The 27,419-nt window shown below is 30.9% G+C and overlaps 1 protein-coding gene across 2 annotated transcripts in view; it reads left to right on the top strand.

Annotated features, from left to right (window-relative positions):
• Positions 1-27,027, top strand: part of LOC147800825 (uncharacterized) — a 28,073-nt gene extending 1,046 nt beyond the window's left edge. The window contains exons 2-3 of one of the 2 annotated variants that reach the window (XR_015431148.1): positions 522-613; positions 7,648-7,784. Coding sequence is in view for 1 of the 2 variants with exons in the window: in XM_087156416.1 (XP_087012542.1) it covers positions 551-613; positions 19,667-20,170 (567 nt within the window). In the remaining variant the exon portion in view is untranslated. Of the gene's footprint in view, positions 1-521; positions 614-7,647; positions 7,785-19,666 lie in introns of those variants that run through there. The other variant, XM_087156416.1, reaches the window with a different exon arrangement.
• Positions 27,028-27,419: the final 392 nt, after the last annotated feature.

Genomic DNA, 27,419 nt, shown 5'->3' with positions numbered 1-27,419 from the left:
TTGGCCAGACAGCCCAATGTGGGCCAATGCCTTCATCTGAAGATTTCTCCATAATGACTTCCGATTTATCTCCTATTCTTTTCATAAATTGCAAAAAAAGTCTGACTCCACAGAGTCAGCCCATCTTAACAGCGGCCTTCCCCGCTTTCTCGTTCCAATGGGTTTAAAAAGCAGCATATTTTTTATTGTATTTTCATCACTCATTCGAATCACGTGGGCCATCCAATTCATTCTATTTATTTTTATATTTTTAATAATATCGGGTTGTTTATAAATCTTGTTCCAGTGGGTTAACAAAGCAGTATCTTTTTTAGATTCCTGACCACTATGAATAAAATTTGTTGCCCAAAAGATACAGATCCCTATTAAATTTGCAATCTACTTAAATTTCTCGTAAACTTTATGCAAAGTTCATATGCATTTCTCCATTACGATTATCCAATATATTTTATAATCAATGTATATTATATATTTGACTAGTTTCTTTTAAAAGTAACGTTACTCTTTGTTGCTTCATTCAGGATTTCTGACTGGATTTGTCTAATTACGAATGGAGTTTCTTTTTCCTGATTATAAAACTACCAATGCTTGTGGAATCTCTATGAAAACAAAAGTGAGCATTTTTATTTTCTTGTGTTTCTATTAATGAAGATTTGTTTTAATCTTTAAATATTTCTTTACTCTTTGAGACTAAGCATTTGTAAACGTTAAACTTTAAGAAGAATTTCCTCTCAAAAACACAATTTGTTTTGGTTGGGAACACAAAGAAATAAATCAGCGTACAGTGTAAAAACTGCACTATTTTTCTAAATTAAATGTTAAAAACATAAACAAACTTTTTCACAATACCGAATCTAGTTTTCAGGAATTTATAGGCTCTAATAATCTAAATGTTTATAAATCTGAAATTTTTATAATGGTAGAAGCTTACACTAGTCTCTCGCTCATTCACACCATACATTAAATACTCTTTCCTTTTTTTTTTTTTCGAACGTCGATACACTTTGGGTGAAAACTATAGGTTGCATGTTGGTTGTCTTCAACACTGCTATGAATTAGATAGAAACTAATATTCGCCGCTAAAAAGTATTTTAGTTGTAAAATCAGAATTTGTTTTTTCGTTTTGAGACTTAAGAACTTTCAAATTTTGCTTCTGGTCTGAATTTTATTTTTTATGCATCGAACGATCCATTCAAAAACGGTGACTCACTCATTGATGAAAATTATTTAACCGAAGATAATTCCCAGCAAATTTTTTATTTTGTAGTCTAAAATTTCGAATTGTAAGACAAAGTAACACCCAAAACTGATAAAATTTAAGCAACAGCAATCAAATAGTTAGTCAGAAGTGAAAAATTAAGCTTTTTCATAAGTTTATTATTCAAACCGATTCTGTCATTGAAAATCGCATGATTTAAAGAGTCAAAATTATTCTGTATATTATGTTCGTTCAACAAACTCCTATCAGTATTGTCATACTCTTGGTTCAATAAAATTATTCACAAATGATTCTATCGGAGAAGCAACCGAGCGGTCTTGGTCTAAACTAACAGAATTAAAACTGAGATTTAGTGCAATTTGGAGTAAGAAAGGGCAGTTAAATAGCAATTTACTAAACTGAATATTTTTAAGTACATCAAAAACAAATTAAAAACTTTTCGACAAAAGTTACATTTTTCTAGTTTTCGATTTTTGCGAGTGTCTTATGTTTCATTCTTGTTTTAGACAGACTCGCTTAATTTTAAGTTACTTCCAAATTCATTATTTTCTAGTTTGCAGTCTAGGATTTTAAGTTAGAAACGATGTTTTTAATGTCTCCACCTTTTGTTTTATGATAGTAATTTTCTGCAAACTATATTCTCACCAGCATTTCATTGAAATTCAAAAGTAATGGTAAAGGGTTTCTATTATTTGGTAGATTTTTAACTTTAAATTTCCACTGGATTCTTTTAACCACGCTGAAAACTGGTGTACTAACTCTTCGAACTTGATGTTGAAAAACTAAAAATAGTGCGAAGAACACCAAACTGAGCCTTAACCAAATCGAGCCTTCAGACAAAATTTAAACGGTGTTAATCGAAAAAGGGGAAAACTTTATTTTTCGGCTCTGTTAAACTTATTTCGAAATAATCTTAATATTCTCTTTACACAACGCCTTTGTATGGTTTTTCAAACAAATGTTATTTAAAGAGTCACTATTTATATGGAATCTAAATTGAATGTTTTTCACTTTAATCAGATTGTCTCTTAAAGTAACTTTATTGAATCCTGTGTGTACTTATTTTACTGTAAATATAAATGTTTGCTCTATCGAGTACCAAAAGTGGTGGCAGATACTTTACACAAAGTAATTCATTAAAAACTTGTTGTTTCACAATGCTCTGGAACTGTTCTTTGTTCTACAACACTTTTTATTAAGCGGTTGTCGGCCTTTTTTGGGTTACGCGCAAGCTTTTTGCCGTGCCATTAAATGAGGAGTTCAATTTTACAAATCTCCCACAGGAAGTCTATTTGAAGCAATGAATTTTGTAAAATAAGTCAGGGTAAATGGTCCCGTAAATTTTATAAAAACAAACTATAAAATTTTTAATAAATTCTATTTCAGTAAAGGTTATTAATAGAAACTAGTAAAATTGTCAAATAAAATTCATAAGATAAAACACTATAGTAATTAGTAGGGGTGTTACTGGCCGTGCTATTTATCTGCTCTATTTCTCCGCTAATCAACGCTTCAAGTCTTCAATGTCTCTGCTTTTGTATGTAGTTGGTTTCGGGTCGTGACTTTTATTGCGCCCATCAATCCTCAATACTTAGCAGTTCTATCTACTATAAATGAAATTTCGATAGAAATACAGAGTTCTGATGATTTAAAAGCAATTTTTTATTTTACACGAGAATACTACGATTCGAATGTAAAAAGAGTATCTTTTGTAGATTTCGAGAAAATTGCCTTGACAACTATTTTCTATTACTATTGCCTTGACAACTATTTTCTATTACAAAACCCTAAAATAGAATTTGAAAAACTGGTAAAACTAATTTTAATTTCTAAATTTGATTTTCATTTGCAGGCTTCGCCTCCCAAACACCCGTTATTAGCAAGAGAATTTCAATTTATTAAAATTAAAAGATCAAAGGTTTTTAATGTATCCACATTAAAAACCTTTGGTCAGGTTTTTAATGTATCCACTGATTTAGTTCCTGATTCTGTTTGGGATATCAGTCTTTTTTTTCACTCAGCAAAAACCTTTTAATGTAAACCTAAAAAGGTTTATGCGGTTTACATGTAAGCTTTCTAACCTTAAAACGAAATTTATGACAATCTGCTCTATTCTACGCAGGGTGAAAATAATCTCAAATCTATAGATTTAAGATTTTACGAAACCTTATAATGACCTCATTATAAGGTCACAAAGTCTTGTTATGCTCAGCTTAAAATCTACCTTGTCATGAAATTTTAATGGACATCCTATCGATAGTGTGACGTCAGCTAAAACTTCGTTATGGACTATTTTATTCTAAGAGACAATACTTTTAAAAAAAAAAGATTTTAAAGCATTTTTAATGTTTTTTGGAATGAAAGCTTTCAAACTGCAATGTTTTTGCTTTATTAAAGATTTTTAGTGCAAACATTTTCGTGACACTAAACAGAAAATTCCGAAACAAGGTTGCCGTAAGATTAACAGGCTTTTCTGGGACTGTAAAATAAATAAATAGAACTGTAAACTACGGTATAAAATTTCACTGTTTATTTATCGTGCACTCAGATTGCCGGAATAGTAATTTTATCCTGAATTAAAGACGAAGTTAATCATCGGGGTTGATGAGCTGTAGTGAATAGGATTTATTAGAAAAATTCCGTGTGTGCCGTTTTTATATATCAAATTTCTTAGATTAAAAGAAACAATTTTGAAATTCGTGATGAGATATATAATTTAAGTATAGTGATGTGGTAGAGAATTTCTTTGTTGGCGTCAATTTTAAGTTCAAAGTCATGATTTTAAATTAAGTGCAAGGTATCAAATTTTGTGGGTTTCGAAACTCGTTTAATAGGGTGCGCAAAATAATAATCCAAACTTAAGATTGTTTTATCTATTGAGTAAATTATCACGGATTTAAACGTTATTTTAGTGGTTCGAGGAGCCTGAAACCAAATAGGGCTCTTTTCAGATTTTAGTTTTTAAATCTGACACATGCACTTTATACTGTGTTTTTTATGTATTTGGAGACTAGATCGTGTAGCCGCAGTAAATTCTGCTAAAATGTTTTATAAATTTCATGATTTATTAATAATCACTCAATACTGGTATTTTAATTCTGAATTGATATATGTATATTTTGACATTTTAATTGTGTTAATAAAAATCAAAGCTTTAGTGGAATCGTGGAAATGGCTTTTGAGAACTAAACTGTTTGATACTGTCTAGCAAATAAATAAATTCAGTTTACTTTATGGGTTTCAAACTTTTGGTAACTCTTCTGTCTAAAATTTTTGAGGTGATGTTTGCCACATAAAGCAGCAGCTTTCCGCTCAAACCATAAGGGGGGAAACTTGATACATAAAAATCCAGTTTCAAATAAAAGTGAATTCCAACCTATTTCATTTCTCTAAGAAATTAAATATTCAATGATTTTATTAATAGTAGTCAGAATTCTGTATACTGTTTTCTATTCCTAAAATATAATTTTACTTTGGAACGTTTATTAAACGCTTACTAAATATTTAGTAAATGTTTATGGGGCTTACTAAAATGTTTCTATGAAAATATTCTACAATGAAAAAAGTAGTTTAGCTTCTAATTCGTTACAAAGATCGAAGTGTGTAAAGAAAATGGGTAAAGCTATCTAAGAAAGTGTATTTGATCCCTTGCACTGCGCTGAAATTCGGAACAAGTCGTGCTTAACTTAGGCACCCGAATGTTTGTGTAACTTTAACACGTTGAATGCCATGGATGAGCCACCGGTGACCGGCACTGAGTTTGTACGTAGCGCCGAGGGGGTCACCGGTGACCGGCGAAGACAAGATTATTAGAAACACATAATTCAAGTAAATTTTTTAATGCTTTTAATTTTTAAACTATCGTTACTAAAATGGTTAGAAGAAATTAATACAATATAGAACATACAAGAATAGTTTTATGTACAACAGATGCAAACTTGCTCCGGACAGAGAATAAAGGCTTTCAAGTGGTAGCTTATTATTTGTGATTTTTGGTTTAATAAATTCAATATAGATTTTAATCCACCACTATTTCTAAACAATTCGTAGGCTTATATAATTCACCACTTTTTTCAGATATGTCATGCTAAACCTTTAAAAAAAAAACTAGCAAAATCTGTAATATTTGCAAATTTAGTTAGTAGTTATTTACCGTTTGGCCAGACGGTCAAGCCATGTAAAATTAGAGTGGCATTCAACGTTTAAAATACGATATCTTGCGTCTAAATGAAAGATAGCCGCACTGGTGTTGAGTTCAAAGTATGGTGCGTTTGTAAACTTCAACTGAATTTTAAGAAGAAATTAAAAGTTTTAATTATTATTTATTACAACAAGTTCTGTGTAATATGATTAATAGCAAAATACAAATAATTTGAAGGGAATATACGGTGGTAATATCAGAGTTTAAATAAGCTTTCAGATTTTTGTCATAATCAACGTATCTGAAATATAAAGTATAGATAAACAATAAGATGAGAGTCCATTACAAAAGAAATAAGAGCCCATTCAGACTTTCTTGTTTAGCCCGAAATTAAGACGAAGAGAACGGCTCGTGATATTCACGTTAGATATGAAATTAAAGAACCTGACTAGTGGTATTGAAATTTGACCAAAAATTTTCTTAGTCACTCGTGAAAATAGTAAAAGGGGTTAATTTAGTTTTCCGAACTTCAATTATGAAAATTATTCTTTTATAAACTAATAGATCTAAATTCGTATTACGTTACCCCAATTTACCGAAATCATTGTTTTTAAAGTGGGCCTTTTCTTAAGATTGAAAGTAAACAATTGTTTTTAGAAGGTTGCTATGGGTGCTATGAATTTATAATAGTGGTTGTAAATTTGCGTTGTAGGAATTTTAGTTTTAAAACTCGTCTTCGTAATCGGAATTTTAAATGATGAAATATCAGCTGAAAAATTAGGTCTGTAATACACCTAGCCACCCCAAAGTCCGAAATTTTCCCGGTAATGAATATGCTTAATGTTTAAAAAAGTGAATATGTATTCCTCTTATTTGTTAAGCATAGAAAATAAACTTTTTGAACTGTCCAATTTTCTTCCATTTAAGCTCCCCTGAATAAAAGTTCTGAATTTATATTTGTTGACGAAAAAACACACCATTCTTACTGATATTTATGCAAAATACCCTGAATTGGAACAAAACCACAGTTACGCCCCCCCAACCAAATATTACTTATGTTTTAATTTCTTTAATGTCCACGCATTCGTTTTAAAAATGGAAAAATTATTTTCAGACTTGAAAATTCTAAAATAGCAGTTGTAGCGATTAGAGATCCTAACAAGCGTTCGAAAATATTCTACCTGTCCTTGCAAGATTTTTTAACGCGAAATTTTCTTTCTCCAAATCAGTATATTAAACTGTAGATCGCAACCCAAATTGAGGATACAAAAAATTTTAGAAATTTTGGTGTTTAGCAAATTTATAAAATATTTTTGCACAACGTATCTGAATTTACCGAAGTATTATATTTTTATTGTATTATGTTTACCGATTGTTAGGTCTTAGTGTCTGACTACTACAGAAAACATGATTTTGGGCAAAATTTTCGAAATGAGTAAGTTTAGAATCCCTGCACTCCAGTGCTTTCTAAATACTAAACTTTCGTTGATACTCCAATTTACAAAGCTATATCAGTTTTCATGCAACGACGTGATAACAGTGGATTGACTAATGATTTTAAGAGTTTTATTTCGTTTCACATTTTTTCAAATTTTTCACAACCTTAAACATGATATCTCTTCTAAAATGATTATCTACAATTTTTCATGAGCGTCTATGATTTTGACACTTATGTTTTCCACCAAAGATTAAGAGAAAAATAAAATTTCATTTCTTTTGCACGTTTTTCCACAAAGACATGGGTGTAAAGTTCTAAAATTAGCTGTTTTTACAATTTACTGTTTTACTACTTTATCTTCAAAGTATGTATATATTTAATGTTTAGCAGATATGTGAAAGCAGTTCTTACCTAAAAATGGCAATTTAAAAATTTTTAGTACTTGTATAAGTTTTTACACGTCATATAACTTGTTTAAATTTTATATTAGTATTTAATTTTCACAATTAGTTTGTCACCTTAAAACAAAGTCAACGTGTTCTAAAATTGTAATACTTTACAGCAAAAGTGAAGAAACAGTTTTACTCTGCCGTGTGTAGGGTTTACGCAATGCTTAGTCTCTTAACTGTTTCGAAAATATTATTGGGTTCCCACACTAAAAAGTTGAAACTAACCGGGCTCTTATGAAAACTCATTGACATGAAAATTATCGAAATGAGATAAACAATAAGGGGGATGTCCCAAAGAAGTGCATGGGCTATTTCTATTCAATAAACTGGGAAAAAATGTATAGCGTTTAACAGTTTATTTGTTTTCAATGTCTTTTTTTTTATTTCACGTATCGGCAAGTCTCCTGTGTCAGAGCCAGCAGTCTCCTGTGTCAGAGCCAGCAGTCTCCTGTGTCAGAGCCAGCAGTCTCCTGTGTCGTCCCCTGATGATGACCATTGCAACTTCATTATCCTTTCATTAAAAAAAGGTTATGTTTTGAGATTTTTGTTTTCCAGTAATTTTACCCTTACATAAAGACTTCCTTGTTTCAGAAATATTGTCAATTTAGAACTAGTCAGTATGTTATCAATAAAAATTAGAAACATATATGTGAACATGTTATTCAAACTTATCGGAATATTTCATATCACTTCATTTTTAACTGCTCTCAACTTAATTTAATAACTGAGTATAGTAACTTTTTCCTAAAAGAACAAAGTTGCTGCAAAATGTAAACTCATGAAGAACAATGAACCTATGCGTCTATAATTCTATGAATTTTCTAAATTTTTCTGCATTTAAAGCTCCTCTAAACGCTTATTTTTTTTTAATACTCTTTATTTTAAAACTTAATTTAAAATAAAGACCTGGTTTCAATTCTTTCTCATTATTTAAATTATAATATCTTTATCTTTCATTAATCCTGAAATTACTCGTGTAAATTTTGGCAGTCAATTCAATTAAGTTTCTTGCAAAGTTCTTTTAAATGTATTACCCTAAAATTGCAAAACTAAACTAGGTTTTTAATCGTGTTTAACTATTTTTAAATTTGAAATTAACTATTTTATACACCATTTCAAACCAGATCTTGTAGTTAGCAACAACTTTCAGTTTAAATTTAATAAGTAAACTTAACAGAAACGTGAGCTAATTTTCGTTTCGATGGAACAATTTAGATTCATCGGCGTCAGTTTTCTCTACATTCAACAGAGCTATAACTATTGTGTATATTTTTGTCATAATAAGTAATTAAATATTGTATTAAATATAGTATTGGTTTTAGTTTATTAAAAAGCTTAAATGTATTGCACACAGTCAGGCCTAGAGAAGTAAACTGCCTACTAAATTTAGTTACTTTTAATACTATTTACCGGATTAGGCATTGTTCGGTCATTTATAGTTCAGAATTGTTCGAACTACAAAAACGAAAAATTCAGGATTTCAAGTTATTGTAACTGAAGAGGTGTCCCGCAGAGAACTGATCGTTAAGACACGGTTCCTAGCAGATTACCGAAATCAAGCATCATTGGCTGCGGTCAGGTGACCACTTAAATCAGTCTGCGTAGGGGCCGAGAGTGCGCGATATAGGTCCTCCTTAAACTGTTCTACCGTAAAGTGCACGATTTCGCTTGCAATTCGTTGTTACCGAAGCGGAGGATCAAAATTGTGATTTCTTCCAATCATCCTCGGGGATGTTTCCCAGACCGTCACCAATAGCCCATTGTGCAGCTCTAGTGCGACGTAAATGAACTGAAGCAATTAAGTAACCGTAAAAGTTTTTGTGGGGGTCAGAAAAGAAGCTTACACTAGAGTTCTTTATACGTTATGAGTTCTTTCATTTCTAGTTTTGTTTTGTAGTTATAATAATTTATAAACTCGGGTATTTAAGCTTTGGAGTTCTTTATTTTTGGCGAAGTTTTAGAATTTAATAAGAAAATTTAATCTTGATCCCAAGAACAGCTTCGTAACATCAATTGATTATGGCTAGTAAATGGTTCAAATAAAATATATAAATTAAAAATTTGGAATATAAAAAGATCAAAAGGGAACATTTAAATTAAGTGGTTTTACAATAATCACGGATATAATCTTAGTGATCAAGTTTGGTGAAACTTGTAACACATTCTAAATTTGTGTTTTGACTTGCTAGAGAATAAATAGTTTAATCTTATACTCTGAGCTCAATAATTTCTTTTTGTAGCGAAATTCCTGTGAACAAAAACCGCCATTCCGTACGCGGATTTCTGAAAAGCCATGGCTAAAATAGGGAATTAATATATTTTGCAAAATAAAGTTTTAGATATATCTAGATTTATGATATAAAACTATTATGTATAATTTTATTAGATATAGATGTTAATGGGGTTTACTAAAATGTTTCTATGAAAATATTCTACAATGAAAAACTTAGTTTAGCTTCTAATTCAGGACAAAGACCGAAATGTGTAATTAAGAAAATGGGTATAGCTATCTTAGAAAGGGACTATTAACTGATTTGACCCCTTGCACTACGCTGAAATACGAAACAAGCCGTGCTGAACTTAGGCACTCGAATGTTCGCGCAAAGAGCCCAAACAGCGGAGTGTCTGAACTTTAAATACGATGTTTACTTCAAGCGATGGTGTTCTTAATTTCAAATGAATTTGAATCAAACTTTTTAAAAATTTTAACTACTTGTTATTACAACAAATTCCGTCTAATGATTTAATTAATAGCAAAACATAAATAATATTATGCTAATCTACGGCAGTAATACTCGAGTTTAAATCAGTTTTTCAGATTTTGTCATCTTTACCAGATCTAAAAATTTTAAATATATATATATATATATAAACAATAAGAGCCCATTCAGACGTTCTTGTTTAACCAGAGATTATGGCAAAGAGTGCGACACGCGTTATTCATGTTTGACTCGAAATGTCTATTACTAGTCAGACTAGTTATATTTATGTTTCATATGAAATAAAATAAAGAGCTTCTCTCGTGATATTGAAGTTTGGTCTAAAATTTTTTCCTCAAGAGTCACTCGTGAAACTAGTAAAAGGGGTTAATTTAATTATCCAAACTTAAGTGATAAAAAATTATTCTTTTATGAACTAATAAATCCAAATACGTATTATGTTGCACCAATTTGCCGAAATCATTGTTTTGAAAGTAGACATTTTATTAAGATTGAATATAAACAATTGTTTTTAGGTTACCACAGTTGTTATGAATTTATAATAGTTTTTGTAAATTTACGTTGGGGGAATTTAGTTTCAAAACTAGTCTTCGGATTCTTTAAAGGATAAAACATCACATGAAAAATTACATCAGTAATACTTCTAGCCAAAGTCCAAAACTTTATCCGGTAATGATTATGCTCAGTGTTTGAAAAAGTGAATATGTATTCCTCTTATTTTTTAAATTTGTTGAACACTGAAAAACTTTTTGAGCTGTCCATTTTTCTTACATTTAAGCTCCCCGGAATAGAAGATCTGAATTTAAATTTTGTTCACGAAAAAGCGCACCATTTCTACTGATATTTATGGAAAATACCTTGAATGGGGAAAAAACCTTGTTAACCCCGAAACATTCTTTAGTTAGTTTAATGACCACTCATTCGTTTCAAAACTAAAAGGAATTATTATTTTCAGACTTAAAAATTACTAAAACTTGAGGAGTTGTAACGAGAAGAGACCTGAACAGTCCTACACAATCTTCCTAATTAGAAGCGTCCTTATTTGAAAACATTATACCACTCCTGTCCCTCCAAGATTTTAATGGGAAATTTCTTTCCTGCAAATCAGTTTATTAAACTGAATCGCGACCCAAATTGAGGGAACCAAAAATTTCAGAAATTTTGGTGTTTTAACGAATTTCATAAATTTTTACGCAATGTATTTCAATATACCGAAATGTTATTTTTATTGAATTATGTTTCAGTTTTACTTTAATTTAAATTTTTTCTACTTTTGTCTCAGTGACTAGTGCAAAAACGTAATATTGGACAAAATTTTCGAAATTGCGTTATTTATAAATTTAGAATCTCTGTGCTCCTAGTTTTCTAAATACTATATTAGTTAGTATTCCAATTTACAAAGTTATAGCAGTTTTTATGCAATGTGATAATAGTGGATAGACTAATGATTTTAAGAGTTTCGTTTATCTTAATCCAGATAATTCAAATTTTTCACCACTTAAAGCATGATATCTCATTATTTTAAACTAATTATCAACAATATTTCACGAGTGTATATGGTTGACACATTTTTTGAGCTAAAGATTAAGAGAAAATAAAATTTCGTTTCTTATGCACGTTTTTCATCAAACACATGCGCGTAAATTTTTAAAATTAGCTGTTTTTACTACGTTAATCCCTAACTAAGTACTACATGCACTTTCTTGTAAGATAATAGGTTAACATAGTTGATAGCCTGCTAAAAAATACTCAGTTTTTTATTTCGGTAATGGAATTGTTTAGTGTTTAGCGAATATAAGAAATGTCATTTTTACCTAAAAATAGCAGTCTAAAAATTTTTGGTAGTTGTAACGGTTTTTACACGTAATATAACTTGTTGAAATTTTGTATTAATATTTTAATTTTCACAATTAGTCTGACACTTTAGAGCATAGGTTCCCAAAGTGGTCAAGGTGGACCCCCAGGAGTCCATAGGAGACCACATAGGCAGGGACCGATCAAGACAAATTCAGACCAAAGGCCCACAAAGTTTTCCGGGCTCCTAACAAAACATTTTGAAATTAAATTTCCGAAGGACATAGTCCTAACAATTTCTTTTATATTTCCTCTATTCTAAATTCTTTCCATAGGCCTAACAATAAAAAGAATCTATTAAACTGCATGATTCAAGAGAAACGTTGTAAAAAAATTTTAAAAGCAGACAATTAAAGATTATTTTTCTAAGATAAAGTTTACGCATCTAAATATTAAAGCAAAATATAACACAACAAAACTATGTTGTATGAAAATAAAAATAGTTTTGTGATCACAAACAATTGAAATCAGTGATTTCTGATAAAAGTCACTGATTAGCTGAATTATTTTAAAGATTGTACAGATTAATTATTTTAAAGAATAAACTTTTAGTTCTTGTTGACACTATGAGAGATTTTGCGAATATGCATTCTCGTTGCATTTGCGTTGAAAGCTGTTGGAGTAAGAATTACACCAATTAAAATTCAGCTGTACTTTCGAATTTGATTAGTGCAATGCTTACACGAGTTTGGTTTATCACAATATAAAGAAAATTTGAAAAATTTTTTAAAAGTAATGTGACTTTTTACTGATTTTTCTGAGGCCCCCCAGAAAGTGTGGGCCCTAGGCCTATTGGGCCTAGGCGATAATCAGGCCCCGCACATAGGAGACCACATGGGGGTTCACGTAGACGGGAAAAGAAAACAGGGGTTCACAAGGTTTAAGTGGGGGTCCACGAAACATTTTCTGGTTTTCATAATAAAGAGCAAAAATTTTGGCTTGGCAGTCAACGTAGGCAGGTAGTAAACTGTAGCGAAAAATTTGAGTGATAGATTGCACCAATCACTTCAATATGTGATTAACGTGGTTAATAAAATAAGAAGCAATGCTTTAAATACCCTTTTTTTGCACTATTGGGCGATAAAAATGATGATTTCCAACGACAGCTCTTACATGCTGAAGTATGCTACTTGTCAAAAGGTGCATGCTTATCGAGATTTTACTCACTTTTCGAATCAGTGATAGTGTCTGGAAACTAAAGCACCTGATTTAATAGAAAATCTGATCAAATATAAAACGGACATTGCGTACTTAACAGATTTCTTCATAAAATTCGATGACGTTAACTTGCAGTTACAAGGGGACAGCCATAATTTAATAACAAAGGGTGTAATTTCGGCTTTTCTTGGTAAATTGAAATTAATGAAGCAAAATATTAGTCAGCGCGAATTCTCTCAGTTTCCGTCACAGAATGTCTTTATGAGGTTGTACAGACACATTTAAATACTCTGCATGAGGACTTCAAAAATAGATTTGAAGATATTCTGACGAAGGAAATACCACCCTGGATCATAACCCCATTTGATGAAACGGAAGAGGCGAATGTGGTATTACAAGAGGAGCTACTTGAGCTCAGCACCAACGAAGAACTGAAGGTGAAATTTAAAAACGGCTATCAAGCATTTTGGCTGCAGGCAGAAGTCCCCGAAAAATATCCTGGGCTGTGGGAAATTGCGAGAAAATTTTTGATAGCGTTTCCCTCGTCATATCTTGTCGAAAGAAGTTTTAGTGCCGTTAAAAAACTTGTTAACAAAAAAAGACTTTTGAGATTACTTCTTACAAAACTGAAGTCAAATATTGATTATTTGCTGTCAATTCATCAAGTACATAGTCTCATTAAAGGTATGACTATTTTTAATTGTTGATTTACATTTCAGAGTTCATTGTTTTTTGTCAATTGTTGATTGTTTGTAATAAATTTTTATAATTTTGTATAACCACAAGTATTTTAATAAATTAGAGCCAAGAAAATTTGCTACTTTTTTTTCTTAACACCCTCAATTTAGGGTGATATTTTTTAGGAGTTTTGGGAACACAGTAATGTAGCAACGGGGGTCTACCGAAAATAGTAAGACTTTGAAAGCGGTACACAAGGAAAAAAAAGTTTGAGAACCTCTACCTTAGAGCAAAGTGACCTAAAAATGAAATTCATTACAGTAAAAGTGAAAAAAGTTTTACTCTCGCGTGTGTCTGATTTGCGCAATGCTTAGTCTCTGAATGTTTCGCAAATATTGTTCAGTTCCAACACAAAGAAGTTATGAAACTGCTCTTATTAAAAAGCATGATCATGAGGTTATCGAAGAGTGATCAACATTACGAGGGATGTTTCAAAAAGGTGCGCGTGATAATTCTATTCAATAAACTGATATAATGTATTGCATTTAACATAGACTATTTCTTTTTTATTTCAAGTATCAGCAGGTGTTTCAATAATCTCCAGTCAGAGCCAAACACCTCCAGAAGATGACCATTGTGACTTCATCATCCTTTCATTCAAAAAAGGTTACGTTCTTGAGATTTTTGTTTTCCAGTAATTTTACCCTTACATAAAGACTTCCTTGTTTCAGAAATATTGTCAATTTAGAACTAGTCAGTATGTTATCAATAAAAATTAGAAACATATATGTGAACATGTTATTCAAACTTATCGGAATATTTTCTATATTACTTAATTTTCAACTGCGCTCAACTTAATTTAATAACTTAGTATATTAATTTTTTCCTAAAAGAGCAAAGTTGCTCTAAATTGTAAACTCACAAAGAACGTATGCGTCTATAATACTATGAACTTAATTTCTATGAACTAAATTTTTCTAAATTTAAAGCTCTTCTAAACGCTTTGTTTCTTTTAATGCTGTTTACTTTAAAACTTAATTTAAAATATTGGCCTCGTTTCAACTCTCTCATTGTTTAAATTTTAATAGCTTTATCTTTCATTAATTCTGCAATTCATGTAAATTTTGGCAGTCAATTCAAGTATTAATTTTCTTGCAATGTTCTTTTAAATGTATTACCCTAAAATTGCAAAACTGAACTAGGTTTTTAATCATGTTTAACTATTTTTAAATTTGAAATTAACTATTTTATACACCATTTCAAACCAGATCTTGCAGTTAGCAACAACTTTCAGTTTAAATTTAATAAGTAAACTTAACAGAAACATTAGTTAATTTTCGTTTCGATGTAACAATTATGATTCATCAGCGTCAGTTTTCTCTACATTCAATAGAGCTATAGCTATTGTGTATATTTTTGTCATAATAAGTAATAAAATATTGTATTAAATATAGCATTGGTTTTAGTTTAGTAAAAAGCCTAAATGTATTGCACACAGTCAGGCCTAGTGAAGTACTGCCTACTAAAGCTATTAATTTTTAATACTCTTTACCGGCTTATGCGTTATTCGGTCATTTAAAGTTCAGAAATGTTCGGACTACGAAAACCAAAAATTCTGTTTTAAAATTTTTTGTACCCGTAAAGGTTTCCTGCAGTGAACTGATCGTTAAGACACGGTTCCCATCAGTTCACCGAAATGAAGCATCACTGGCTACGGTCAGGTGACCACTTGAATTAATCTTCGTAGGGACCGAGGGTGCGCGATATAGGTCCTCCTTAAACTGTTCTACCGTAAAGTGCCAGACTTCGCTTGTTGGTCGCTATGCTACCGAATCGGGGTATCAAAATTGTGATTTCTTCGAATCATCCTCAGGAATGTTTCCCAGACCGTCGCCAATAGCCCATTGTGCAGCTCTATAGTGCGACGTAATAGTAAACTATAGCAATTAAGTAACCGTAAAGGTTTTGGGGGGGGTCATAAAAGAAGTTAACACTAGAGTTCTTTTGTACGATATGAGTTCTTTCATTTCTAATTTCGTTTGTTTGTAGTTATAAACACATAATTTATAAACTCGGGCATAGTAAGCTTTGGAGTTGTTTATTTTAGAATTTAATAAGAATTTAATCTTGATCCCAAAAACAGCTTCTTAACATCAATTGATTATGCCTTGTAAACGGTTCAAATGAAATATATAAATTAAAAATTTGGAATATGAGAAGATCAAAAGGGAACATTTAAATTGAGTGGTTTTACAATAATCACAGATATAATCTTACGGATCAAGTTAGGTAAAATTTGTAACACATTCTAAATTTGTGTTTTGACTTGCTAGAAAATAAATAGTTATACTCTGAGCTCAATAATATCTTTTTGTAGCGAAATTCCTGTGAACAAAAACCGCCATTGCAATTACGGATTTTTGAAAATAGAGGAAGTTAGTGTAATATGCAAAATAAAATTTTAGATATCTCTAGATTTATGATATACAATTATTAGATATTATTTTATTAGATATAGTTGTAATTAAATATATTTTATTTAGATTTATATATGATTATATGTTAGAAATATGACTTAGTAGACTTGATAGTTACATACGGAGCTTCATAATTGTTTAAATATCGGGGGGAAAGTTTTAATAAGTTGATGTTTCATTAAGGAATTTCGCTACTTGAACAGTTTCTTACTAATTTCTAATCTATAATAACATTTTAACAAAAATTTCTCTTATTGACTCAGGAGTTGTAAGATTTCAATTGCATAACATAGTAAGCTGGTAGTAAGAAGTTTTAAAAAAGTTCTTAAGATTATATAGTGATTATTAAACTGCATAATTTTTACAAATAAGAAAGAATAATAAAGTTTGCCTTAGAGAGTGTAACGACAACTTAAAAATGGTAAATAAAAGTTTTAAATTAAATTGACTTGGAGGTTTGAAAAATAGTTAGAATTTAGGGGGTTTAGTTTTTAAATTTGACACATATACTTCATACTTTATTTTTTTATGTATTTTTAGACTTGATCGTGTAGCCGCAGTAAGTTCTAAAATGTTTCATAAATTTCATAATTTATTACTAGTCGTCCAGTACTGGTATTTTAATTCTGAATTGATAAATGTCCATTTTGACATTTTAATTGGGTATGACAAAATCAAGGCTTCATTGGAATCGTTCAAATAGCTTTTGAGAATTAAACTGTTTGATACTGTCTAGCATATATTCAAACTTTTGATAACTCTTCTGTCTAAAATTTTGAGGCGATGTTTGCCAAATAGCAGCAGCTTTCCGCTCAAATTAAAAGACTGAAAACTTATGCGTAAGAATCCAGATTTATAATAAAGTAAATTCCAAGTTCTTTCATTCGCTAAGAAATTAATATTCAGTGATTTTTATTGGGAAGAATTCTGTAAACTGTTCAATTTCTAAAGTAAAATTTTATATTGGAACGTTTATTAAACTCTGGCTAAATATTTAGTTAATGTTAATGGGGTTTACTAAAATGTTTCTATGAAAATATTCTACAATGAAAAACGTAGTCTAGCTTCTAATTCATGACAAAGACCGAATTGTGTAATTTAGAAAATGGGTATAGCTATCTTAGAAAGGGACTTAGTATTTGACCCCTTGCACTACGCTGAAATTCGAAACAAGCCGTGCCTAGCTTAGGCACTCGAATGTTCGCGCAAAGAGCCCAAACAGCGGAGTGTCTGAACTTTAAATACGATGTTTACTTCAAGCGATGGTGTTCTTGTGAATTTCAAATGAATTTGAATCAAACGTTTTAAAAATTTTAATTACTTGTTATTACAACAAATTCCGTCTAATATGATTTAATTAATAGCAAAACACAAATAATTTTATGCTAATCTACGGCAGTAATACTAGAGTTTAAATAATTTTTTTCTGATTTTGTCATCTTTACCAGATCTAAAAATTTTAAATATATATATATATAAACAATAAGAGCCCATTCAGACGTTCTTGTTTAACCAGAGATTATGACAAAGAGTGCGACACGCGTTATCCATGTTTGACTCGAAATGCCTATTGATAGTCAGACTCGTGATATTTATGTCTCATATGAAATAAAATAAAGAGCTTGACTCGTGATATTGAAGTCTGACCTAAACTTTTCCCCAAGAGTTACTCGTGAAAATAGTAAAAGGGATTAATTTAGTTTTCCAAACTTCGTTTATAAAAAAAAAATCTTTTTTAAACTAATAAATCCAAATACGTATTATGTTGCACCAATTTGCCGAAGTCATTGTTTTGAAAGTAGACATTTTATTAAGATAGAATATAAACAATTGTTTTTAGGTTACCACAGTTGTTATGAATTTATAATAGTTTTTGTAAATTTACGTTGTGGGAATTTAGTTTCAAAACTAGTACTCGGATTTTTAAAGAATAAAACATCACCTGAAAAATTACATCAGTAATACTTCTAGCCCAAGTCCAAAAATTGAGGGTACCAAAAATTTCAGAAATTTTTGATGCCCTTAAAATTTCAGAAATTTTGGTGTTTTAACAAATTTAATAAATTTTTAAACAATGTATTTGAATAAACCGAAGTATGTTATTTTATTGAATTATGTTTCAGTTTTACTTTAAATTTTTTCTACTTTTGTCTCGGTGACTAGTGCAAAAACGTAATATTGGACAAAATTTTCGAAATTGCGTTATTTATAAATTTAGAATCTCTGTACTCCTAGTTTTCTAAATACTATATTAGTTAGTATTCCAATTTACAAAGTTATAGCAGTTTTTATGCAATGTGATAATAGTGGATAGACTAATGATTTTAAGAGTTTCGTTTATCTTAATCCAGATAATTCAAATTTTTCACCACTTAAAGCATGATATCTCATTATTTTAAACTAATTATCAACAATATTTCACGAGTGTCTATGGTTATGACACATTTTTTGAGCTAAAGATAAAGAGAAAATAAAATTTCGTTTCTTATGCACGTTTTTCATCAAACACATGCGCGTAAATTTTTTAAATTAGCTGTTTTTACTACGTTAATCCCTAACTAAGTACTACATGCACTTTCTTGTAAGATAATAGGTTAACATAGTTGATAGCCTGCTAAAAAATACTCAGTTTTTTATTTCGGTAATGGAATTGTTTAGTGTTTAGCGAATATAAGAAATGTCATTTTTACCTAAAAATAGCAGTCTAAAAATTTTTGGTAGTTGTAAAGGTTTTTACACGTAATATAACTTGTTGAAATTTCGCATTAATATATTAATTTTCGCAATTAATCTGACACCGTAGAGCAAAGAGACCTAAAACTGTAATACATTACAGTAAAAGTGAAAAACAGTTTTACTCTCACGTGTGTCTGATTTGCGCAATGCTTAGTCCTTAATTTTTCGCAAGTATTGTTCAGTTCCAACACAAAGAAGTTATGAAACTAACCCTGCTCTTATTAAAAGGCATGGTCGTGAGGTTATCGAAAAGTGATCAACATGAAGAGGGTTGTTTCAAAAAGGTGCGCGTGATAATTTTATTCAATTAACTGAAATAATGTATTGCATTTAACATAGACTATTTCTTTTTAATGTCTTTTTTTTTATTTCGAGCCTTAGCAAGTATTTCATCTCCTGTGTCAGAGCCAGCAGTCTCCTGTGTCAGAGAGAGCAGTCTCCTGTGTCAGAGCCAGCAGTCTCCTGTGTCAGAGCCAGCAGTCTCCTGTGTCGTCCCCTGATGATGATGATTATTAAAAGGCATGGTCGTGAGGTTATCGAAAAGTGATCAACATGAAGAGGGTTGTTTCAAAAAGGTGCGCGTGATAATTTTATTCAATTAACTGAAATAATGCATTGCATTTAACATAGACTATTTCTTTTTAATGTCTTTTTTTTATTTCGAGCCTTAGCAAGTATTTCATCTCCTGTGTCAGAGCCAGCAATCTCCTGTGTCAGAGCCAGTAATCTCCTTAATGTCTTTTTTTTTTATTTCGAGCCTTAGCAAGTATTTCATCTCCTGTGTCAGAGCCAGCAGTCTCCTGTGTCAGAGCCAGCAGTCTCCTGTGTCAGAGCCAGCAGTCTCCTGTGTCAGAGCCAGCAGTCTCCTGTGTCAGAGCCAGCAGTCTCCTGTGTCAGAGCCAGCAGTCTCCTGTGTCAGAGCCAGCAGTCTCCTGTGTCAGAGCCAGCAGTCTCCTGTGTCAGAGCCAGCAGTCTCCTGTGTCAGAGCCAGCAGTCTCCTGTGTCAGAGCCAGCAGTCTCCTGTGTCAGAGCCAGCAGTCTCCTGTGTCAGAGCCAGCAGTCTCCTGTGTCAGAGCCAGCAGTCTCCTGTGTCAGAGCCAGCAGTCTCCTGTGTCAGAGCCAGCAGTCTCCTGTGTCAGAGCCAGCAGTCTCCTGTGTCAGAGCCAGCAGTCTCCTGTGTCAGAGCCAGCAGTCTCCTGTGTCAGAGCCAGCAGTCTCCTGTGTCAGAGCCAGCAGTCTCCTGTGTCAGAGCCAGCAGTCTCCTGTGTCAGAGCCAGCAGTCTCCTGTGTCGTCCCCTGATGATGATGATTATTAAAAGGCATGGTCGTGAGGTTATCGAAAAGTGATCAACATGAAGAGGGTTGTTTCAAAAAGGTGCGCGTGATAATTTTATTCAATTAACTGAAATAATGCATTGCATTTAACATAGACTATTTCTTTTTAATGTCTTTTTTTTATTTCGAGCCTTAGCAAGTATTTCATCTCCTGTGTCAGAGCCAGTAATCTCCTGTGTCAGAGCCAGTAATCTCCTGTGTCAGAGCCAGTAATCTCCTGTGTCAGAGCCAGTAATCTCCTGTGTCAGAGCCAGTAATCTCCTGTGTCAGAGCCAGTAATCTCCTGTGTCAGAGCCAGTAATCTCCTGTGTCAGAGCCAGTAATCTCCTGTGTCAGAGCCAGTAATCTCCTGTGTCAGAGCCAGTAATCTCCTGTGTCAGAGCCAGTAATCTCCTGTGTCAGAGCCAGTAATCTCCTGTGTCAGAGCCAGCAATCTCCTGTGTCAGAGCCAGCAATCTCCTGTGTCAGAGCCAGCAATCTCCTGTGTCAAGTCCCCTGAAGATGACTATTGTGACGTCACCATCCTTTCATTCAGAAAAGGTTACGTTCATCAAATTTTTGTTTCCCTGTAATTTAAGTCTTTGCTTAAGGACTTCCTGGTTTCAATACTATTGTCAATTCAGAACTGCTCCGAATGTTATCTAAATAAAATAGAAGCATATGTAAGCATGTGAACTGATTATTCAAACTTATCGGAATGTATTGTATATTACTTCATTATTAATGGCACTCAACTTAATTTTATCAGAGTAGTAGCAACTTCTTCCTAAAAGAACAAAGTCTCACTAAATTTTACTCATTAAAAACCAAGAACCTATGCCGCGATATTTCAATAAACCTTCTAAATTTTGCTATTTTTAAATTTAAAATGACTCTGTCAGCCGATTTATATTTTTTGTAAGCCGTTTATTTTTAAAAGCTGCTTATTTTAAAACTTAGATTTGAAACTAGACCATTATTTTAAATTTTCTTATTGTTTAAATGTTAATAGCTTTATCCTACATTAATCCTAAAATTATTCTTGTAAATCTCAGCAGTCAATTCAAGCATTAATATTTTTGGAGCAATTTTCTTTTAAATGTTTAATCCTAAAATTGCAAAATTAAACTAAATTTATTATCGTGTAGTTTATTTTTAAATTTGAAATATCAATTTTTTACGCCCTTTTGAACCAGATCTTGTAGTTGGCAAAAACTTTCAGTTTAAATTTAAAAAGTAAAAGCAACAGTAATTTTACCCAATTTTCGTTTCGATGGAACAATCTTTATATCTCGGCGTTAGTTTTCTCTACATTCAATGGAGCTATAACTATTGTGTATCTTTTTGTCATAAGTAATAAAACATTGTATTAAATATAGTATTGGTTTAGGAGCAGCAACAAGTTTCAAAAAATTGAACAAAGGGAGGCCTAGGGAAGTATACTTCCTACTAAATTTATTAAATTTTTAATACTATGTACCGTCCTAGGTGTTTTTCGGTCATTAATAGTTAAAATTGTTCGGCGTTCAGAGGCAAACTCTGGTTTCCGGTTAAATTGCTTGTGACCGTAAAGTTTTCGTGGGGACAAAAAAAAGTAAACACTAGAGTTTTTTTGTACGTTGTGCATTCCTTCATTTCATCATTTCTAATAGTTTGTTGTTAAATACAATTTATAAACTTCGGCATTTTAAACTTTGGAGTTCTTTATTGTTAGCAACGTTTTAGAATTAAATGAGAGAAAATGTAATCTTTGTCCCCAAAACAGTTCAGCTTATCATCAATTGATTGTGCCTAATAAACGGTTCAAATAAAATATATAAATTAAAAATTTTTAATGAGCAGACCAAAAGGGAACATTTAAATTGACTGGTTTTACAATAATCACAAATATAATCTTACTGATATAATTTTGTTGAAATTTCGACCAAATCTGTGTTTGGAGTTACTAGAAAATAAATAGTTTAACCTTATGCTCTGAGATCAATATCTTTTTGTAGCGAAATTCCTATGAACAAAACCACCATTGCCAACACGGGTTTTTGAAACGCCATGGGTTTAAAATAGAGCAAATTAGTGTATTTTGCAAAATAAAGTTTTAGATACATCTAGATTTATGATATACAATTATTAGATATAATTAATTAGATATAGTTGTAATTAAATATATTTTAGTTAGATTTATATCTGATTATATGTTAGAAATATAACTTAGTACACTTAATCAAAAGTTACATACGGCGCTTGATAATTGTTTAAATATCGGGGGCAAGTTTTAATAAGTTGATGCTTCATTAAGGAATTTCGTTACTTTAACAGGTTCTTACTAATTTCTAATATATAATAACATTTTAACAAAACTTTCTCTTATTGACTCAGGAGTTGTAAGATTTCAATTGCATAACATAGTAAGCTGGTAGTAAGAAGTTTTAAAAAAGCTCTTAAGATTATATAGTGATTATTAAACTGCATAATTTTTACAAATAAAAGGAATAATAAAATTTGTCTTATAGAGTATAAAGACAACCTAAAAATGGTAAATAAGAGCTTTAAATTAAATTGACTTTGGGGGTTTAAAAATAAACACTATTGATTAAAAAGGATAATTTTATGACAAATGTTTTAGTCCAATTATGGCAGATATCAAAAATATCTAAAATTTTAAATTTGAACTACTTTGCATATCCTTTATCATAGCCTTATAAAGTCTTCAAGAGTTGGCGAGGTTTATATTCGTTCGCGCTGGTAGCTTAACATCTATTCGGCGTGCTCTACATGCAAACAGGCTCTCTCCATAAGGATATGTTTTCTTTAACTTTAAACAGAGTATGGGACATTTTGTTCAGATCTGGCCTGTGCTCATACTTAACGGAATATCTGAAGTTCATTTTCTTAGATTCATTAAAGGTTAGATTTTGAATTTCCTTAATTTTTAAATCATCATAGATCAAAGTTGAATGTTTCATTTTAATAGCGGAGATGAACAGCCGACCCAATTCAGTTTACGAATACCAATACGGTTTAAAAACCGAATCTCTCACGGTTAGCCCGACGGCAAGGGAGCCCATGATGATACCACTAAGAATATTTCACGTCAGCAATGTTATCCGTTAAATTAACAAGTCCGTTGTAGAATTAAATATTCAGTTTATAGCTTAGTTTAAAAAAAGATTCTGACGTCATGGTGACCGAGACTTAGCAATTCCTGGTTACTGCCATATTTCTTAAGCTTGTGCTAAATATTGCAGATTTTTCAATTGAGAGAAACTAAAATGCGTTACTATAAGAATGAAATCCGCGAAAGCCTAGGAAAGTATTTCAATAGAGATTGAGCGATAAGCTTCTTTTTGCACTCGTGTGTGCCGCAATCATAGTACTTTTAAACCACCTACGCTCGAACTATGTTGCGAGAAGAGAGTCACCGGAAACAGCTTATGAAATATGGGAAGTTTTGCTCAAACAGCAGTAAAAAAGCGTGTACGCATGAAACTGAAGTTTCGATACTCCTGGAAGAGGGTGGGGCACGAAGGGGGAGTGGTAGACGGCCGTTCTGCTTTCTCTTTTTGTTTCCTCACTTTTTCAGTCGTTTCGGGACTATTCGGTTCATTCATGCAAGCTTCTGATGTGGAACAATGTTCTCATACTGTGTAGACTGTTCTCTTTACTTGCAATATCTTTGCATTAGTGCAGATTTAGAAGAGATGTAATTATTTATCGATAGTTGGCATCGTCGGCCTGCTTAAAGAAACTCGGAAATTAAACTACGATTAACCTTATAAAAAGTAAGTTTGTCAGTTGGTTTTAAATCATATCAAATTAAAAGACTTCTTTTTCTCATAACGCAAATGCGGGTTAGTTTCAAAGTATGAATTATTAGTATGAATTTTAGTATGAATTACTACGTAAGGAAAAGATTTCACCGAGGGTAAGTTAATCATTGTTGAAGGTATAGCTTTGGGAGAATAATATTTTCGAAAATTCGAAAAGTAAATCTACTTACTGTCGATGTCATACCTTTCCGAAATATTTAAGACCTAGTTTAAAGTAATTCTATTTTTCAGAAAAAGAATAACTTAGACTCTGTTGAAATTTCATTTCAAAGAAAGGTTTCCCATTAATAAATCAACCATACCATTACGATGACTGAATTTTCGCGACCTAGTTTCCCAAAAACTGTTGTAGTGTACTGAAAGCTAGTTTTTAAATGTCCATTCGGAATAAATTTTAATTCGTGAAGAATCCTATGTATTAAATGAGGATGTTTAATTTTATTAACCTGCGAGAAATTTTATTAAATATTAATCCCAAATTAGGTTTTAAAAAATTGAAGCAAAACTGGATTTTAATTAGAACTACCTAAAGTAGTCTGTTTTCTATTAGGTACAGATTAAACCATATAACAAACACATTTAGGACCGTTGTAGGACCGAAACTCGTAAAATAATCAAAGGGGTCAATATGTATCTTCAGCTATTGTTCAGTCAGGATAAGGTGGGATAGTGAGATATCAGTCCTTTGGATCAATCGTTAATCAAATCTTGATCCCTTTGAGATAAAAATCTTGGGGGATTTTCTGATCTAGATTTTAATTTAATGCAAATAAAATTAAAATTTTTAAAAAGCCATCAAGATCTCTATCCAATATTTTATTTAAATATAATATTAAGATACTGCTATGCAAATAAAAATGTGCTAAAAATTGAAGATACAGTACTATAGTACGGAAATTATGGATAGGAGCATGTGAGATAATTACATTCTGTACAAAACAGTTTTCAGTAACTTTATTAAATTTTATCTTTTCAAAATAACATGTTATACATTTAAGTGTTTATAGGCGGTTCGGCCTATTTCTTATCAATTGGGGAAGAAACCTATTTAGATGACCGTTCTCGTAATAGGTAAATTAGATCTCACTTAATTATACTCCAATTGTACTTTAATCTGTATTTTAATAGTATATATTTAATAACTGAATATTTAAACTTTAACTAAATTTATAATTTTTAAAAGGAAATTATACTTTAAAAATGCACACGTAGTTTAAATGAGGAAAAATTTATAGTGAAACTTTCAATAATTTCTTTAAATGCTTTTCAACAAAAATTCAAAACTCTTCCGATGAAATCATAATTTTAAATCTGAAAAATATTGAACACTGAGGAAGAACTTTCTTGTACTTTCCAATTAAGGTAAGAATAGGTTTAATTTAGAAAGATAAACTGTTCCTTACCAAAGGTAATTTTGCATAGAATTGCAAGAAACTAAGTTTATGATTAAGTTACGATTTCATTAACTGAATTTATGAAATATATTAAAGTTCAGATATTACCGACCATAACAAACTATTAAGCTATCGATTATACACAATAAAGTTAAAATAAACAGCTTTAAAATAAACAGCTGCAGTTCAGAGTGAATTTTAAAATGAGGAAACAATAAATTAGTCTTGTAAGTATTGGTGTGTTTTTAATGGTTTTTCTCAAAACAAAACTGTCAAATCATAAACTGTCACATTAAACACGAGCTTTCAATTAACTTTTACTAAAACTGAGCCTTAAAAGCTTGAATTTCGGGAAAGTTTTAGTTCAGTTTGTGGCATAAAATAAGAACAAAATGTATTCGAAATCTCACATTAAAAAAGAAATCTTAAATGAGCCTTTTAATGTCATGTAATTTACTTTGTATTAAATAAGAAAGGAATTTTTTTTAAGAAAACAGAAATATGAAGTTCAATGTATCAGATTCAGTCATTGGTTTTCCATGTTTCAATTCTCTAACTGAGGCACTTTACATATTGAATGTGTAACAGATTAGCGGTTATTAGTAATTTCTACTGATTTGCTTTAAGATACTGCTTTTAAAAGAAAAGGCATGAATTTGATCAGGATTCAACGTAATCGTATTTATTAAAGTTTGATTTATTTTAAACATTCTATAATTATTAATTTTTATGTTATTTTCTGCTGACGAACAAAATTGTGGATAGGGAATAAAATTGTATAATACAAAGTAAATAAGTTTCCAACTGAAATTATAACTTTCAGTCAATGTTCAATTTGTATTTTCAACATCTTGTTCGCTCTTTTCGTTGTGAATTTATTCTTATTAATGTGAGACCTATAAATGTTGAACCAAAAATTCTTGGGTGTATTTTCTCTATAATACTGGAGAGAATACACCAGTATTATAGAGAATACTGGTATAGGGAAAATAAATTAAATAACAAATTACTAACAAAAAATGGCAAATTTCATTTAATCTGAGCCCGTTTAAATACTTTGTATTTAGCAATATACTCATACATTAGAGTTCTTTTAAAAAACAGTATTGGCAGGTATAAAAATTAAGCTTTATTTAAAATAAAGTTGTCTAGAATCAAATATTTTAACTTTTTATAATTAAAATTTAGTTTCAGTAACCTGTAAAATTGCTACATATACATATAGTGGATTTATTTGCTGTGAAAATTTAAGTTATATTCATTTAATCAAACTTTTGCTTCTGTAGTTTTATGTGTGTCATTTTATTGAATTGTCAATTTTGAAACAAACTATGCATTCATTCGCTATTGTAAGAGCCCAGATTTTTTTTTGAAAATGAGGTAATGAAAATTTTAAGAATATTAATAATTTTGTGTTTAACTGCTTTTCGAGATGGTAGTTAAGATTTGCATCTGGACATTTGCGAGTAATATAAACTGTAATGGAAATTGTTATTTTCCAGATTATGTGTAACAGATTGTTTTAAGTAAATATTTAAACCATCTCTTGTAGAAATACAATTTTTTTTATATGTTAAGCAACTTGTGTAAATATCTTGAATAAATTTTTATTTTTGAAATTATTTTTAGTGTTTTTGCTCAATATTACTTCTACTTAGTAGGTCGTTCAAATATTAAATAAGCGAGTTTTGGAAATTTTGTACTCATCAAAATAAAAATTTCTCTTCCATCGCTTATAAAGGAGAGTCTAAAACTTTTTTTCACTAACTTGAAACTAAAATACTTGAGTGAAAAACCAGCTTCTAATTAAAATAAGCGATGCAAGTTAGCAAAACAAAGTGTTCCATTTTATAAAGTTTCCTGTGTTTTATATCCTGAAAAAAAAATATAGTCCAATTCTTTATTTCTTAACTTTGCACTTGAAAAACTTTATTTCAAATTTAATTGTTATCCATTAAAAAGTTTTGAAAATGTGGTTGTAATGTTATACGTAGGCATTGCTCCTCACCCTTGT

The sequence above is a fragment of the Parasteatoda tepidariorum genome, unplaced genomic scaffold, assembly GCF_982258835.1.
Source record: "Parasteatoda tepidariorum strain Cologne lab strain unplaced genomic scaffold, Ptep-v5.0 scaffold_34, whole genome shotgun sequence".
NCBI lineage: Eukaryota > Metazoa > Arthropoda > Arachnida > Araneae > Theridiidae > Parasteatoda > Parasteatoda tepidariorum.
The sequence above is the reverse complement of the archived record's forward strand: the minus strand, read 5'-3'. Positions and strand labels throughout refer to the sequence as shown.